At 45.1% G+C, this 18,124-nt stretch overlaps 1 protein-coding gene across 1 annotated transcript in view; it reads left to right on the top strand.

Moving 5' to 3' along the window:
* The window catches only part of Dnah8 (dynein axonemal heavy chain 8), a 233,474-nt gene that overhangs the window by 33,038 nt on the left and 182,312 nt on the right, over positions 1-18,124 (top strand). The window contains exons 14-21 of the mRNA XM_028885049.2: positions 1,852-1,951; positions 3,506-3,625; positions 5,036-5,171; positions 7,289-7,476; positions 13,891-13,971; positions 14,413-14,529; positions 15,287-15,406; positions 17,393-17,528. Coding sequence (XP_028740882.1) covers positions 1,852-1,951; positions 3,506-3,625; positions 5,036-5,171; positions 7,289-7,476; positions 13,891-13,971; positions 14,413-14,529; positions 15,287-15,406; positions 17,393-17,528 — 998 coding nt within the window. The remainder of the gene's footprint in view (positions 1-1,851; positions 1,952-3,505; positions 3,626-5,035; positions 5,172-7,288; positions 7,477-13,890; positions 13,972-14,412; positions 14,530-15,286; positions 15,407-17,392; positions 17,529-18,124) is intronic.

Here is an 18,124-nt window from a genome sequence, read left to right on the forward strand (position 1 = left end):
CACCCACACATACATGTACCTGCACACACATACATGGACCTGCACACATGAACTCACAGTCACAAAACCCCTGCCCACAATTTCAAATTAGATGTTCTAGAAACCTCTCCTTTATAAACCTTGAAAGTTATAAATAGTAACTTTTCATTTACCACTAAGTAGATTTTTGAAATACAGAACATTATTTTTTTATATACCATTTTAGACTTTTTTTTTTTTTTTTTTTTTTTTTTTTTGAGACAAGCTCATCTATAGCCCAGGCTGGCCTCAAATTTGCTCTGTGGTCAAGGAAGACTTTTAATGTCCCGTTCCCCCTGTCTCCATCTCCCATATGCTGGGATGACAGGTGTGTACTGGATGATCTACTGAATTAAAAAATAATAACAAAGTCTTTCATAAGAAAGTCTCACAAGGCTTCCTATCCCCAGCCACGTAATATACTTCATTTTAATTTCATAGTTATTATTGGAGAGGGAATAACGAATGTTTAATTTTACTTGAGGAAAGAATTTCCAAAGAACATGAGTGCATATTGTCATAGGTAACTTTAGGTGTCAACTTGAAACAAACCCAGAGTCCCCTGGGAAGAGGGAGCCTCAGCTGAGGAACTGTGCCTACCAGACTGACCTGTGGTCATGTGTGTGGACATTTTTCTTGATGGCTAGTTGATGTGGGCAGGCTTAGCCCACTGTGGGTGGCACCGTTCCTAGGCAGCTGGGTCTGGACTATGTAAGAAAGGCAGTGAGCAGCGTTCCCGTACATTTCCCCTTCACTTCCTACCTCTTGGAGTTCCTACCCCTGCTTTCCTCCATGATGGATTGTGACCTGGGGTTGTAAGCCGAAATAAACCCCCTCCTCCCCAAGTTTCTTTTGGTGTTTACCACAGCAAGAGAAGCAAACTAGACCAGTTATATTTGACTTACTGGTATACGCAGAAAAATGGTCAACACGGTCAAGAAAATAATGTCCTTCATCGCAGATAGTTAGCCTCATCCCCAAGGCATTTATGGCAAGGGCACTTAAGATACAATCTCCTTCAGTCTCCTTTCTCCTCTATTCTTATTAGTAGTACCCCCCACAAAGGGCATAAGTCTAGACTAGAGAGGGAAGTTGGACTAGAGGCTGTGTGTGTGTGTGTTTGTGCGTGCATGTGTGTATGTGTATATGAGAGACAGAGACAGAGAGAGGCATACACACACATCACTTACACACAGACAGGCAAATATACACAGAGACAGAAACAGACAGACAGACAGACAGACAGACAGACACACACACACACACACACACACACACACACACACACAGACAAGACCATGTCAGAGGCCCCTTTAGGAATTCTTCCCTGTGGGTCAGAGCATCTGGCTTTCCGGTGACTTTGCCGCAGCTCCACATCTCGGTGATAGTGGTCATCTCTAAGAGACTCCCATGAGGTTCAAAGCAGGCACGAAATGATTTTGGTAAGTGACAGCGCAGGCAGCATTTCAATGGTGACCTCCCCGCCCTGTTTGTCTCCCATTGCCCTCTCTACCTATGATATGCTATTCGTCAGTTGTTCATTTTATTGTCAGAACAGTGTGGTCCTGCACCTCCTAGGCATCATTTAGTCTCTGAGTTGATGTGAGAGATTGGCTGACAGGCCATTCTTACAATACCTGCCTTTTAGTGTGGTAACTGCAGGTCCAGGAAAGCTAAGCGTACATCTGCCTTGTGTGTTGTTACATACGTAGGATAATGCATGAGCCCTGGAGTAAACGTTTATCAAATGCATGAGAGGATATTTAGCACCCCAGCCATTCTGCAATCCGTTTCTCATTTCCCTTTTAATTACCCAGTTTCAATTACTTCTAGGTTTCAGAAGTTGAACATCCCCTGCCTTCAGTTGGAAATCAATCACACAATTGAGCAGATTCTTCAGTGTTATGTGGCTGAACTCGAAGCGACCAAGAAGGTAACTCTCCTGCCTAGGCACATAATGTCTCAGTGTGGAGAGGGAGGGTCTGAAAGTCTTTGCCATTGCTATCTGATGCCTGGGTCTTCTGAGCATTCCTCCCACAGTGAAGGCTCTTGGAGGCTCCCCTCTGGGTGTGAGGGTCTCCGTGGTTAGTCCTCAGACTCCCAGATCCACACCTGTCTGCTGTTGTGAATTGTGCTTTTGTCCAGTCTTCCGATGTTTGTATAGCAGAGCCAGTTAGGTTAGGACTTTTTGCTCTAGAAATGCAGGGTCTGGAGTACACTAGATACAATGTAGCTGCTGGTATTCCCTTTGGAACACCTCCTTGAAATGTCAGGAAAGGAGAGAGGAGAATGCATGCTTGTTAGTGACGTCTGCATCCCTGCCACCGAAACACCAGGAGGAAAGAAATTTCGGGGTGTGGGAGGGGTTTATATCCGATTGTGTTTCAGCCTGTCACAGTGGGGTGGCTCGGTGTGTGGCACCAGGGGTGTAAACCTGAGGCTGTTCACATGGCTGTAGCATGAACCTTAAAGAGTCTTATTAATAAAAAGAAACCTGGAGCCAGGTATTGGGGTGAATGCTGGGAAGATCAGAGAAGCAAACCAAGCCGCAGCTACCTCACCTTTACCAGTTCCTCAGCTGGTCCTGTTTCCTCAGACTGGAAGAAGCCTCTGAGTCCTCATCCAAATGGGTCTCAGCTGAACTGTGCTGCTCAAAGCCTAAAAACTTAACCAGCCAAATGCTTCTAGTTTCTGGTCCTCACGCCTTATATATCTTTCTACTTTCTGCCATCACTCCCTGGGATTAAAGGCTCGCTTTCTGGGATTAAAGGCGTGAGTCACCATGCCTGGCTGTTTCCAATGTGGCCTTGAACTCACAGAGATCCAGAGGGATTTCTGCCTCTGGAGTGCTAGGATTAAAGGCGTGTGCTACCACTGCCTATCCTCTATGTTTAATATTGTGGCTGTTCTGTTCTGTGACCCCAGATAAGTTTATTAGCATGCACAATATTTTGGGGGAACACAGTACCACCACACATGTCTGCCAGCCAGAGCGGATCAGCGGGTATAACTTCCAGAGGTCCACCCCCTTTTCAATTGATTTCCACCTTCTCAAGATTCCATAGCTTTCCCAAACAGCACAACCTGCTTGGGGTGGGCAGGCATTCAAAACAAGAGACCAGGGACTGGGGTGAGGGCCCTGTAAGGACAGAGCTTGCTCTACATGCATGAGGTCCTGGATTCAGATCCTCAGCATGCAGAAAGTTGGGTGCAGCCGCGGCATGCGCCTGCCACCTCCATGCTTCGTCGGTGGGGGCCGGTGGCTCCTGGGGCTTGCTGGCAGCCAGCCTAGGCCAGTCAGTGAGACGTGATTGTGTCTGAGCCTTGAATTACTGGCTCTGAAGCTCATTTACATATTCATTGACTAACTCTCGTGCACTCAACCTGTGAATCATGGCGAAGCCACCTATTCAAATGTAGCTGTAAATTCCTCTGCATTCTCCACTGTGTTGAATTCAAACATTAACATCATATTTTTTAATTACAGCTCTATCATTCTCAGAAAGATGATCCCCCTCTCGCTCGCAACATGCCCCCCATAGCAGGAAAAATTCTCTGGGTGAGGCAGCTCTACCGCCGGATAAATGAGCCCATCACCTATTTCTATGTAAGCCAATCACACAGTTTATACGTGAATCATGGTGGGGTGGAAATGAAATTACATTACAAATGCATCCTGTCCTAAAATATCGATGCCAATGAAGTAGTCAGAACCAATGCTTTTACCGAGAAAAAAAAAAATTAGCTTATAAACATGCCAGAGAGGGACGAAGTCAATCTTTTCACGTTCAGTGGAGCAGCCAGTTCAATTATAGTTGGCAAATCTTACGTCTTTTAATAACAGAAGACACTTTATAAAGGCTCTTAAGAATAATTGTTTTTAAAAGCGCAGAGTGTAAGCTGTGTCCTGACTCTTATTTGCATGTGTGGATGGATAGGTGCTGATGTATATTTAATGAAAGCCAAGATGGGATGCTGAGTGCGTTCCTTCTTGAAGAGCTGAGCCCCGGGGAGGCCAGAGCAGTATGTGCAGTAGAAATAAGATCATTTGATTCTCAAGAGCAGGGACCTTGTCGATCCTGCCAGCATCCTGGGAATGTCATCTTTTCTTTTCTTTGTGTTTTGTTTTTATTTGTTTAAGAGACAGAGTACCCGAGTAGAGTCTGGTTTGTTTGATGTTGTATTTCATGTCTGAACAGAGAACAAAATATCCCTGGGACCACAGCCTTTGAGGATTTTTTGTTACTGGGGCATTACTGAATGAAGTTTCTGCTGTTGCCTGCTTCGTTAGTCTGTGTATTTGCAAATATTTGAACTGGGAGCAGAGAGATGGCTCAGCAGCTAAGAGTACATACTGCTTTGGCAAAAGACCCAAGTTCAGTTCCCAGCACCCATGTCCGGTGACTCATAATCACCCATAGTCCCAGCTCCCAGGGGTCTGACGCCCTCTTCTGGTCTGTGTGTGCACCTACACTCATGTGCACATGCCCCTACACAGACACATAATAAATAGTAAAAAAGAAAAAAAAAATCTTAAAAGACATTTACATTCCAGCTTTAGGCAAGAGGCTAAATTGCTGTAGCAGCAGGGTGCAGAAGGACATTTAGGAATTCTTTCAAGGTTAACAGAAGGGAACACTTCTTGAGTGATCCCCTTTTCCCTGCCGCCCCCCCAACCCCGACAGCTAAGGAATTTGCCCTGATAATTGTTCAAGTAAAATCAGCCAGTTGGACCTTGTCCAGGGGATTGGGGGAGGGAGGAGACCCTGGAGATGGCAGGCTCTGCTGCCTGTGGCTGGCTGTGGGCTAATGGGGTTCTTTTCCTTCCCTTCCCAGTGTTAATATCCCCAGACTTCCATCCCCAGCTTCCATGGCCTTTCCCATCCCTGTTTCACTCGAAGGCAGAATCTAAGAGGCCACTGGGACTATTTGATGTCAGTATAAGTAGTTTGTGGAACAAAGTCTGCGATCTCTTCGAATATAACTTTCTCTCCCACCCTGCCCCCCCCAACCCCAGAAAAACTCAGAAATTCTGTCAAGCTCGGAAGGTAAAGCTGTCATCCGCCAGTATAACAAGATCTCATACGTGCTGGTGGAATTTGAGGTGGTCTACCACACAGCCTGGGTCAAAGAGATTTCACAGCTGCAGTATGGTACGTGTAAGACTCAAGTGGAGCTTTATTGCAGATGGGTTCATGGTTCTGGTGACCTTTGACACTCCCTTTCCAAACAGGGCTTTTAGGGCTGGGAAGATGGCAGTTGGTAGATGCCCAAGCTTAGTCTTCAGAACTCAGGTGAAAGAGCCAGGGGTGGCGGCAGACGTTTGTGATCCCAGCACTAGGGAGGTGAGATCAGGCGGACCCCTGGGGCTCCCTGCAGGGAGTACAGCCTAATGGGTGTACTCTGTAGTAGTGAGAGACCCTGGCTCAGTAGGCGGAGACCAGGCAGTCTTGGTAGATGAAGTTTATATCAAGTTTTCTGGAATGTTCTTTGCTCTCGAGGACACCATTTGACACGAGAAGATACCACAGACTCATTGCAATGGATCAGTGCCCAGGAGAAGTGCTCCCAAGCAAAGCCAACAGTTTAAATTTGGGGAGTTTTTCATGCTAACCCCGGCTATGGGAAATGAACGGCTCGGGGTGGTTGCCCGTTGTATGGATTGGCTGTGCTTGCCTGGGCTTGGGGTGGGTGACTGGGCCTCCTTTTGATGGATGCGGCACAGAGCCTCTCAGGTGGAGAGCTGCCAGGTCTCAGATGGTCGCCCTGGCCTGGAGCGGCCCCTCCTGACTGTCCTTTCGGACCCGTCCTAGTTACACTGTCAGTGCTACTGTTCTGTCATGCAAATTCCGTACAGCCTGAAGGAAGACAGATTTATTAAATGAGTATTTAGAATTATTCTGGGATTTGTCTGAACGGACAGGTGATTTCTAACCAAGTTCTGAGAGGATTCCAAATATGTTGGATAAAATTCTTAGCTGACAGCCTCAGGAAAATTGACTCCATTGAGAACCTTGCTAAGGGCTGGCAAGGTGGCTCAGTTAGTATAAAGGGGCTTGCTACACAACCACAACCCTAGAGACGTTAGTTCAATCCCCGGCTCTCACTTAAAAGTAGAAGGAGAAAACTGACTCCACACATTGTCCTCTGGGTGTGCTATGGCATATCCATCCAATAATAGATTTAAAAATAAATAAATTAAAACCGTCTTTTAGAGGGAACCTCTCTAACACTAATTTTGCCTAGTGAGTAAAAGCCAGCTTCAAAGGGATTTAGGGAACGCTTTATTTTCCTAGAAATTTGATGGTGTGACATTCTATCAGGTCACATGAGACTTGGCAGAGTCTGTGATTATAATGAAATTCTTGTGTTAATAAAGTTTGTTGAAATAAGATTTAATTTGAGTGAATACATATAAGCCTGTAGAAGTAATTATTTTTATTATTATGCCTCTAGAAGTAATTCATGTTGCATTAACGGATAATCTCAGGGGCCGGAGAGATGGCACAATGGTTAGGAGCATTGGCTGCTCTTACAGAGGACCCAAGTTCGGGTCCCGGCACCCATAGCTCACAGCTAACTTCACTTCCAACATCCAACACCCTCTTCTAGTATTCGTGAGCACTGCACACATATATTGCACAGACAAACATGTGGGCAGAATACTCACACACATAAAAACAAATAAGTAATCCAAAAGCCCCAACAAGAATCTTTTTATTTATTTATTTTTTTTGAGACAGGGTTTCTCTGTGTAGCTATGAAATGAGTTCCTGGGTGGGAGCTAATGCTTTGCGGAAAAGCAAATAGGCCTGCCTTGAGGCCTTTGAGTTCCCTCAGTGATGGATTGTGATCTGGAGTTGAAAGGCAAATAAATCCTGTCTTCCTCAAAGCTATTTTTGGTCAGTGTATTTTATCACAGCAACAGAAACGGAACCAGAACAAGGATAAAGTTAAAATCTATAAAAATAAGCCACAGGTAGACGTCTATAGTCCACTCGAGGACGTGTAGCAGTTCATGGCGCAACGCCTGTCACTTACCCAGAGAGGGTTTTCTCTCTCTGGATCGGAGTTGATGGCTTTATAGATAGGGTCTTCATTTCTCTGAGTCTTGATGGCTGACGGTGTGTGAGAGACTGTGCCTTGGCGCTGTAGGATCCAGGACTGTTGCTCCGCCTTTACATAGTGAGCCGTGGGGAAGTGGGGAATGTGGGGAAGCGGAAGGGGAATGAGGACACATCGATCGATGCCAGTACTGGTTCATTTGCAGCTTTGCAAGCCACGCTGTTTGTGCGACATCCGGAAACGGGGAAGTTGCTGGTTAACTTTGATCCTAAGATTTTGGAAGTTGTGCGGGAAACCAAGTGCATGATAAAGATGAAGCTGGATGTCCCGGAACAAGCGAAGAAGCTGCTGAAACTGGAAAGCAAATTGAAGGCAGACAAACTGTATCTGCAGGTAAGACAAAGAGAGTCTTCTGATGACTTCTTTTTCCTTTTTTGTATGTGCACGTTTGTGTGTGTGTGTGTACATGTGCATGTGGGGCCAGATGCAGAGGCCAGAGACTGACACTGAATGTCCTCTATTGCTTTCCACCTTACCTTTGAACTTAACATTCACTAACTGGCTAGACTGGTTGGCCAGTGAGCTCTGGGGATACACCTGTCCCTGCTCCCCCAGCACGGGGTTACAGATGGACATGAACACATCAGCTTTTTTTTTTTTTTTTTTTTTTAATGTGCATGCTGGGGATCCGAACTCAGGTCCTCATGCCTGTGTGGCAGATGTGTTCTGTCCAGCCCACTTCTGATTCCTTTTGAAGGAGTTTTTTGGTGCAATAAAAATGTATCACAGCAGGCTGTTATTTTCATTTCAAGATTTACTGAGCCAAGTGGTGGCAGCGCACGCCTTTAATCCCAGCACTTGGGAGGCAGAGGCAGGCGGATCTCTGTTGAATTCGAGTACAACCCGGTCTACAGAGTGAGTTCCAGAACAGCCAGGGCTACATAGTATGAGACCCTGTCTCAAAATAACCAAAACTAACCAACCAAACAAAAATATTTATTAATTAATTGATTGATTGATTGTGTGTGTGTGTGTGTGTGTGTGTGTGTGTGTGTGTGGTGTGTTTGTGTGTGTGTGTATGTGCATGTCAGTGCTTGTGCACAAAAGTACCCAGAGAGGCCAGAAGGAGGTGTCAGATTCCTTGGAGCTGGAGTTACATTTGTGAGTTGCTTCTGAGGGATAATGGATCAGAATGTGGGTCCTCTGCAGGAGCGGTGAATGCCCTTAACCACGGAGCTAACTCTGCAACCCTACCTCGATAGTATTAAAATACCAACTTGCAAACAACAGAAAGATGGGAGATGGAAAGGAGAAAGATTTCCAGAGATCACTTGGACTTTTGGGTCCTAAGTGATAAAGCATCAGGTTTAACAACGCTTTAATTACAATTTTATGGAGCCAGAACATTAAATTTAATATATTTAATACTGGGTACTAGTAAAATATAAATTATGAGAGAGGGGTGGCTATAAAATAACACAGATGGAGAGGATTCTCCAACATTTTAGGATAAAACGAAGCATTCTAATTTAAGTTCACTTATGAGTAATGTAAAATTTAAAAATATGAGCCAGGTGTGGTGGCGCATGCCTTTAGTCCCAGCATTTGGGAGGTGGAGGCAGGAGAATCTCTGAGTTTGAGGCCAGGTCTACATAATAATGAGTTCAGGACAGCCAGAGCAAATAGTAAGACACTATCTCAACAACAACAACAACAACAACAAAAACAAAATCAAAGTAACATTCAAAAGCAGCATGAAAGAGGGTTAATTAAGTATATTCAAGAGGCTGGCAGTGGTTCTCAACCTGTGGGTCATGACCCCTTTGTGGGTCACATATAGATATTTACATTATGATTCATAACAGTAACAAAACAACAGTCATAAAGCAGTAATGAAATAATTTTGTGGTTTTTTTTGGGGGGGGTTCCACAATATGAGGAGCTGTATTAAAGGGTCAAAGGGTCACAGCATCAGGAAGGTTGAGAACCTTTGGGTAGGGGAAGTGGCCCATGTGTTAAAGTGTACCCTGCTCTTGCAGAAGACCACATTGGGTGACTCAAAACTGCCGGCAACTCCAGTTCCAGGTCATTAGATGCCCTCTGCTGGTGGCTGCAGGCACCTGCACTTGTGTGCACATGCACATACACAGACACATCCATACACATAACTAAAAAGTATTAAAAAGTAGTGCATGGCTTCAAAGACATGTGAAACAGAGTAGATCACATCAGATTTCTTTTAAAAGCCAGTTAAAACAGCAAGCTAGGAAGTCTGTGGGCATATATTTTGGGGAGGCAGGAAGATACATAAATGTAAAGACAATTCTTTCCAGCAGCATTAGTCATAGCAAAGGACCGGAATACAAATCCAAGAATAAAGAACTGATTAAATATGGATTATAAGATGAATACATAGAAATTAATGGAACTGCTGATGATTCAGTGAGAAAAAGGATTCTATTTGCCTGGGCACAGAGAGGATTCACTTCCTTTCATCAATAACACAATAAGTCAATATAGGACCCTTCCTGGATCTTGTTGGGAAGCTGACAGTGAATCTGCCCTTTTCAATATATCATTACATTGAAATCTCTTGGTTTAATTAAAGCCCATGTTTGGGCATAAGGGCAAGCTGGTTGGTTGGCTCTTTCAGGAGGAAATAAAAAGAGTATCGGGGACTATTTCAAACTCTTATTCCACTATAGATGATAACAAATTAGAAGTTGGTTATGATGTGTAGCTTTAAGAGGAACAGCAAATAGGGGCAAGTGTGGGGGAGTAAATATGATCAATATACACTGTATGCATCTATGAAATTCTCAAAGACTTCGTCAACATGTTATGTTTCAAAGGAGTCCTGGAGAGATGGCTCAGAGGCTAGAAGCACTGGCTGTTCTTGCAGAGGACTGGTTCAGTCCCCAGTACCCACATATTCCCCCCCCCCCCCCCCCCCCCCCGTCACCTGGGACTTCAGTTCCCGGGGGTTCAACACCCTCTTCTGGACTCCTGGGTACTTACATGCATGTGGTGCATGTGAAGACAGGAAGGCACACACAGGCATATATAAAATAGTAAACCTGAAAAACAAACAGAGAAACGGCAAAGGGAAAAGTTTTCCCAAACACTTTTATTTTGGTACCATTATTTTCGTCGTCGTTTTGCTGTGAGACAAGAGTCTCACGGCTCAGCTGACCTCAGACTTGCCATGTGGTGGAGAATGACCTTGAGCCCCTGCCCTCCCTGCTTCCGCCTTTCAAGCGATGAGATTAGGGCCTATGCCACCGTGCCTGGCCAAACAGTTTTGTTTTCAAGCCACAACATTATTGAAGTACGGTTCCTGCACTTCAGATAAACAGTCAAATGGTTTTCGTGTCTCCACAGAGCTGTACAGCTATTATCACAATCAGTTCTAGAACGTTTTTGTCATCCCCAAAAGAGAGCCCCTGTGTCCAATAGCATTCACTCCCCACTTTCCCTCCAGACTCCCTCCTACCCTGCAGCTGAAAACTACCACTGACATTGTCTCTGTGGTCCTGCCTGCGCTGGGCATTGCCTACACATGGAATCATAGAACATGTGGCCTTTTCTATGGAGCTTCCTTCACGAAACAGAGCTAATTCACATTGTTGTGTGCATCAGGGCTTCACATTCATTGCATTGTACGATTCTACCACACTTGGTAACGTTATCTGCTTGTCACTTGGTGTTGTGGGACACTGTTCCTGGGGAGATGAGAACAAATGCTTACTCACCAACCAACCACAGACTGAAATAAAGATATCACCAAACTCTAACTTGGTGAACCAAGGAGTTTACCTGGGGATAGTACCGGAATGTGGCTGAGGGGTTACTTAAAAGAAAGGCTCAGCCACAGCTACATCAACAAAGCCCACCCCAGCATGGGGAACAGATCATGAAAGCTGGAAACCTGGAGTGCACTGCACACCCTGCAGGCAGATCAACAGGTTGGAGAGTGTCTTTTCTGAGAAGCTCTGTTGGTCTCAGTGTCTTTCAGGCAGCTTGTCTGGTCTGTATTCAGGCAGTTCAACTACTCTCTGGTTCTTCTAGAGGGTTGGGCTGGTCTGAGAGGCTTCTGGGCAGTTTGACTTGTCTCTGATCTTTCAGGTGATTTGTCTTGTCTGAACGTGCCTCTCAGCAGTCCTTATAGTTTATGTATGCTTGGAGGGTGAGCGACCTAGTGAATCTGGCCAGTTTCAGGGACTTCCTGAAGCCTTTGAGTCATTGACTTCCTGTGCTGAACAACTTTCTCTGCAGGGCAGAATGATTTACCTCTTTTCTAACCACCTGGTCTTAGCAGGCTTCCCTCCAAGATGAAAGGATTTATTCTTGGAAGATTGCCACTCAACAGATGAGCATTTGGTCTGCTTCCGTTTTGTGGCTTTTATGAATAAATGTGGCCGTGAATGTTGGCACGCAAGTTTTTGACAGAGGAATGTGTTTACTCTCTTGGGCTTTTGTCTACATGAGTGAAATCACTAGGTTTCAATAATTTGCTAATCCCACATGAAACCTTATAAAGAACTAGGCTGTTCTCGGAAGTGACGAAGTGACACCATCACTGTATTTCCCTTCCGGTGAGCGGGCCGAGTCTGGGTTTGCTATCCTTCCATTACTTGTTAGTGCCTGTCCTTTGCATTTGTGGTATTCTGGTTAATATTTCCATATGGTTTGGATTCACGTTTCCCTGGTGATTAGTGATGCTGTGCATCTTTTCATGAGCTCATTGGCTGTTTGTAGGTTTTTGGAGGTATAGAGTTTTGTCATAAAGTTATGCTGCCTCATCAGACCCTTTGCTCATTTTAAAATTGGGTTGTTTGTCTTTTTAATTTTTTTTAAATTTTTTTTGATTTTTCGAGACAGGGTTTCTCTGTGTAGCTTTGCGCCTTTCCTGGGACTCACTTGGTAGCCCAGGCTGGCCTCGAACTCACAGAGATCCGCCTGGCTCTGCCTCCCGAGTGCTGGGATTAAAGGTGTGCGCCACCACCGCCCGGCGTCTTTTTAATTTTTGAATGATAATAGGTCTTGTAGATACTATGTCATTAGATATTAGATTTGTTTTTTTTCCCATTCTGTGGGTTGTTTTCTTTTGTTAATGATTTTTTAAAAATCTTTTTTAGCTCGGTCTCACTGTATAGCTCTAGTTTATCTAAAACTCTCTACGTAGACCAGGCTGGTCTTGAACTCACAGAGATCTGCCCGCCTTTGCCGCTAAAGTGCTGGGATTAAAGGTGTGGGTCACTATGCCTGACCAGTGATGCACTTTGAAATAAAAGCATTTTGTATTTTGATGAAGTTCAATACATCTAATGTTTTATTTTGTTTCTTGTGTTTTTGTTGTCCTGTTTGAGAAACCTTTGCCTAATCCAATGCCACAGCCATTTATGTCTCTTCTTCAAAGAGTTTCTGCTCTTAGCAAAACAGGGTGTGATGGTCACAGAACCCTCCACCCCAGAGGTGCATTCACATCACGGTCGCCGTGCACTTGGTATCAAAAGCTCTGGGTTTCTGCGTGGCAAGTCCCGGAGGCTGCCACCGTTTTTTAATCTCATGGGATCTCATTAGCATTGGGTGGCATCATGAAAGTCAAAGTTGCTTGCTGAGTGTCCCGGCTGAAGGAATCCAGAACTCTGAAACTCTTAATCAAAACTGAAGTTGCTTAAAAACCAGTTAAGCAACTTCATGCCACATCTCTCCCACCACACCCTGCAATACGTGACCACGAAGAGGCCCAAACTGGTCGTCGTGGGTCATCTCTGGAAGAAAAATAAAGAAATAAAGGCTCCTCCATGCTGGTTGTGTGGAGCAGTTGATTTTATTTAGATTTAAGAAGCGGGGGGGGGGGGGGGGGGGGGGGAGGAGAGGGGTGGCTGGAGCGATGACTCAGTGGTTAAGAGGGCTTGCTCTTGAAGCAGCAACCGTTTGTATCCAGTCCTTGGGACCCGGCGCCCTCTTCTGGCCTCTCTGGGTACTGCATGCACATGGTTTGCCGTATTAATGCAAGCAAAGCACCAATACACATATAATAAAAATTAAATCTTTAAAAAAGAAAAAAAAATAAGAATCAATTATGACTTCAGTGATGAGTGTTTTTTTAAAGATTGTGTGTGTGTGTGTGTGTGTGTGTGTGTGTGTGTAGTATATGCCGCTTGTGAACATGGGTGCCCAAAGAGGTCAGGAGAGGGCACTGGAGGCCTTGGACCTGGAGTTACAGGTGTTTGTGAGCCAGCCAACTTGGACACTGGAATGTGATCTCTGGTCCTTGGCTTGACTAGCAAGCACCCTTAACTACAAGCCATCTCTCCAGCCCCAGTGGTGAGTATGTTTTAATGGGTAAAAAAATTAGGAGCCCAGCCTGTAATCCAGCACCTGGGAGGTGGAAGCAGTATCATGAGTTCAAGGCCAGCCTAGGCTACTTGAGACCCTCCCTGTCTTAAACAAACAAATTAATGGAAAAAAATAGACCCAAAAGATAAAAATGTGTAATAACAGATACCATGAAACGATAATTATCCAGTTTTACAAAATGAAGAGAGAAAAGCAACGTATGTGAAAAAAACAAGAAATTAAGAAGTGACATGAACATGTTTGAATTGAAAGGGAATGTCCTGGTGATTGAAAGCTCATGAAAGTTCATGGTCAGTCAGTATAAATTAAAATGAGCGGTTCCCCTCCTGGCAGACCTGTGTGGGAAAATCGGGTGCAATGAAGCCTTACTGGTCTGAGCCAAACTGTGGTCATTGCTTCACTGTGAATTAAAGTAAGCTCTGCCGTTTTGACTTTGTACAGGGCCTTCTGCAGTATTACGACGATTTATGCCAGGAAGTGCCTTCTGTGTTTGTCAATCTCATGACCCCTAAAATGAAAAAGGTTGGTGACGCCCGTGGTTCATATTGATTTCTCCGATTTAAAATTAGATTCCTCTTCTATAGATTATGGATCTCAGAACACATCTCCTTGCCGAGACCATCTGTCTTTCTCATTTCAACTTTACAGCTCGCTCCCTCTCTCTCTCCCCTTCCCCCATATCTTTCTCCCTTCTCCCTCCCTCCCTCTCTTACCATGGAATGATTCCTTGTCTAGGTTTTGTTACCTTTGTAAAACAAGTAAACGTGAGTTGTGAGCACTTTGTAAAAATTTATGGCTCCTTTCAGGACACTGGAAGATGATTTAAAACAAAAGGAATCTCTATTAGGTACAATGGTAGGGGAATTGAATTAAGGAAATACATCACACAGTATTTTCAAGTAGCAACAGAGGCTCTTGTGGAAGACTCCTGTGAGCAACGGGAAACCTTTTTGCTCTTCCTAGGTGGAATCTGTGCTGAGGCAAGGGCTCACAATACTGACGTGGTCATCGTTAATGCTGGAGAGCTTCTTCCATGAGGTTGAGAATGTTTTGGATATGTTCAACCAGCTTCTAAAGAAGGTAAAGACAATAATCTTTCAGAGCCACACGCACACCATTACTCAAGCTACGGGCAGCAGTTTACTCACATCCAGACGCCCCTTTAAAGGGTATGTTTGGGCTGGAGAGGTGGCTCAGTGGTTCAGAGCGGGTCCCACTCTGCAGAGGACCTGCGTTCGGTTCCCGGGATACATGTCTGGCTGCTCACGCCTGCCGGTAACTCCAGCTCCACAGAGACCTGCCACCTTTGACCTCTGCGGGCACCTGCATTAGCACCCACTTTCCCGTACTGAAACACATACATTACCATGTGTCTGACATTGGCCAAGTGACACGGTAGCCCAATGGGTGATGGCCTGTTGATTTCTCATGCGTCTGTTGTATAAAACATGCACATCTCTGTGTGGTGTCATGGTGTCACAAACTCAGAGGCTTTGGAGCCAGCCACACGTGGCCAAGGTCCTCCCCTTTTTCCTAGCTGTGTGCCCTTTCCTGCTTTTCTTCCTTCTTCTGAGCCTGGGTGTCTTTCGCTGTAAAGCAGGGACAGGAAAGGCTCACGTGTGCAAGATGAGGATCAAAGAAAGCCCTGCCTGTTAGTGGTGCTCTGGCCCACGCTGCTTTAGACCCGTGTCACGGTTCCTTTGTACACATTTTCCTGAACTGTTGTTCACCAGCTTATGCTTGACCCAGGTTGAAAATTTCTAGATTCAGTTCTATAAATGGATGGATGACTCCAGCGCATTTTGGGTAAAAATGTGTGTCCTTTTCTTGCCGGCAGGTCAATGACCTGTGTGAAATGCATATCGACACAGTTCTGAAGGAGATAGCCAAGACGTTGCTAATTTCCTTGTCGGACAGTGGCGCTACCCGAGTAGAAGACATGCTGACCCTCAACGAGGTACAGGTTCATTATGACAGCAGGAGCCTCGAGTCACCGGCCCGACGTGTGAACTCGCGGTCTAGACGTGGACACCTAAGCCTTTTTTCCTTTTCCTCCTCTTCCTCCTTCCTCTTTTTCCTCTTCCTCCTTCCTCCTCCTAGCTTTTGTGGGAAATAGCCTACGCATCCCAGACTTCTGTGGCTGCAGTGGCTCAGTCCAGGGCCACACCTGGGTATCATTTACTAATGCCCTTAAACTAATTCAGGATTCCTTGGGACCTTGCCAGTGTTTCAGGGCTCCTCTCTCAGTCAGCTATCTACCTTCCTTCTCTTTTTCCTCCTCTCCCCACCCCTCCTCACCCTCCCCTCCCCTCCCCTTCTCTTCTCTTCCTTCCAACTGGTTCTTGCTATGTATCCCTGGCTGGCCTAGAACTCCCTATTTAGACCAGGCTGGCTTTGAACTCACAGAGATTCACCTGCCTCTGCCTCTTGACTGAATGGAACTAAAGGCCTGGGCCCCATGCCCAGCTGCCATTCTTCTTATGGTTTGATTACACATGTTTTCTTGTTGAGTCACTGAAAAACCTGGGACTCATCACCGTACCACGTTCCATTTCCAAAGTCCATTTAGTCTTAAAGCCAAGCCAGGTTTTGCCAAATTTTGCTCAGATCGCCTCTTCTTTCCTATACCCACAACCTGTTTCTTAGGTCAGGCCTTTAAGCTCAGCTTAACACTGTGCCCTGACTCTTTTCCTGCATCTGTATCTGGCCATCGTATCCAGCCATATTGCCACGATATCTGATCACGCAACTTTCCTTCAATAAGTGACATTCAGTCATTACAGCATAAGATCTGACCTCCTTAGCATCCTCCTCCATTGACATTTCAGTCTGTGTTGTTTTCCTATTTTATTGATTTGTATTTATAGACACCTAAAAGGTGCACAAACCTTTCCCTTAACTAAAAATTTTCATGTGTATAGGTGTTTTGCTTACATGCATGTCTGTGTACCACATGCATTCCTGGTGCCTGAGGAAGCCAGAAGAGGATGTTGGATCACCTGGGATTGGGGTTATAGATGGTTATGAGTTGCCATGTCGGTGCTAGGAATTGAACCTGGGTCCTCTGCAAGAGAGGTCATTGCTCTTAATCTTAGAGCCATCTCTCTTGCCCTCTGGTACCCAGATCTGAAGTGTCATTCAGTCACTGTGCATTCCGTTCCTTGTTTTTTGATCCCCACTTTATACCAGTGGTATAGTGCAGAGCGTGGTCTCTGTATTTACGTAGCTGTGACTCACCTTATTCTTTCCATCTCTTGACAGTGTGTTATTCTATTGTACAAGTTTGTTGTAATTTACCCAGGCTTATAACATTCAATTATACACTGAATGTAAATGTGTGTTTTTTGTGGACGTTGGAACTGATTTGGGTGGGTATACATCCGAAAGTGAAATTGTTGGGTCATCTTATATATATTTAGCTGTGTTACTGGAAAATTTGGCATGTCCCTTCTTGGCTGCTGGATGATACTGGGGAGATTGGGATATCCACGCTTGGGATTCTTAGTCACGTAAGTAAAAAATAAAATTGAGAAAGGACTCAAACAGAAGCTCAAGGGCAATTTTACTAGTGTTTAAAAGAAAAAAGCCCAGAGCAGGTACGCTGTAAACTGTAAATCTGCTTAGGGGGCGGAGAGCTGGTTCAGTGGTTAAGAGCACTCAGTGGTGGATTGTGATGGGTGATGTAGGCCAAATACATGCCTCCAAGTTGGTTTTGGTCAGTGTTTTATCACAGCAATAAGACCTTATCTGTCAATCTCTTCTCGACGTACTGGGGATAGAACCTAGGACCATGCTAGGTGAGTGCCCTGCCACCGAGCTACGTATCCAGCCCCTCTAGCGACTTTCAAGTGGAATTGATCATAGCTGTAGAAAGTAAAGTCACAATAATTTCATGGTGTTTTTAAGGTGTCTGAAAATTAATGGTGACTTATCTGTTTAATAGATGTACACAAAGGAATGGGCTGATATTCTAAACCACAAGAGCAGGCACGTGGAAGAAGCTGTGAAAGAGCTTATATCAATATTTGAGCAAATCTACGAAGTTAAATACACCGGGAAACCAGCCAAACCGGTGCCAGGTAATCCACGAGGAAATGTTTGAGTCCCAAGAGCTGTGGCTAGGTCCCCCCATGGGTACCTCCTCCTTCACAGATAGCAAGGTTTCAGCTTCCCAACGGGAAAGCAGGTGTCCAGGGTCATCCACAGTGTAGGCACAAACAGCTTAGACCCTATGAACTTCTGGCGGCAGGCAGTTAGGGAACAGTGGGGTCCTTGAAATCCTAGTTTTCAGATGTCAGCCATCCGTCAACTCTACCAGCCAGCCTTGCTCTAGAGAGCCCTCTTAGTCCTCTCTCTCTCTCTCTCTCTCTCTCTCTCTCTCTCTCTCTCCTCTCTCTCCCCCTCCCTCCCTCCCTCCCTCCCTCTCCCTCTCTCTCTCTCTCTCTCTCTCTCTCTCTCTCTCTCTCTCTCTGTATATTCATGTGTGTATTCTAAGGCCACTTTGGCCTTTTGACTCATTTTTCTTTTCTTTTTTTTTAAATACCTAAGAACAAAATCTATAATTTTTGTGGCTCTGAAATTTCTAATTTGGGCAAGACCACGTTTTACGGTATCTTCACCTACCCCAGCCTTTTCTGCAGAATTAGCTATGTGTTCCCACTTAGGAATGCCTCGG

The sequence above is a fragment of the Peromyscus leucopus genome, chromosome 16_21 (genome assembly GCF_004664715.2).
Source record: "Peromyscus leucopus breed LL Stock chromosome 16_21, UCI_PerLeu_2.1, whole genome shotgun sequence".
NCBI classification, from domain to species: Eukaryota; Metazoa; Chordata; class Mammalia; order Rodentia; family Cricetidae; genus Peromyscus; species Peromyscus leucopus.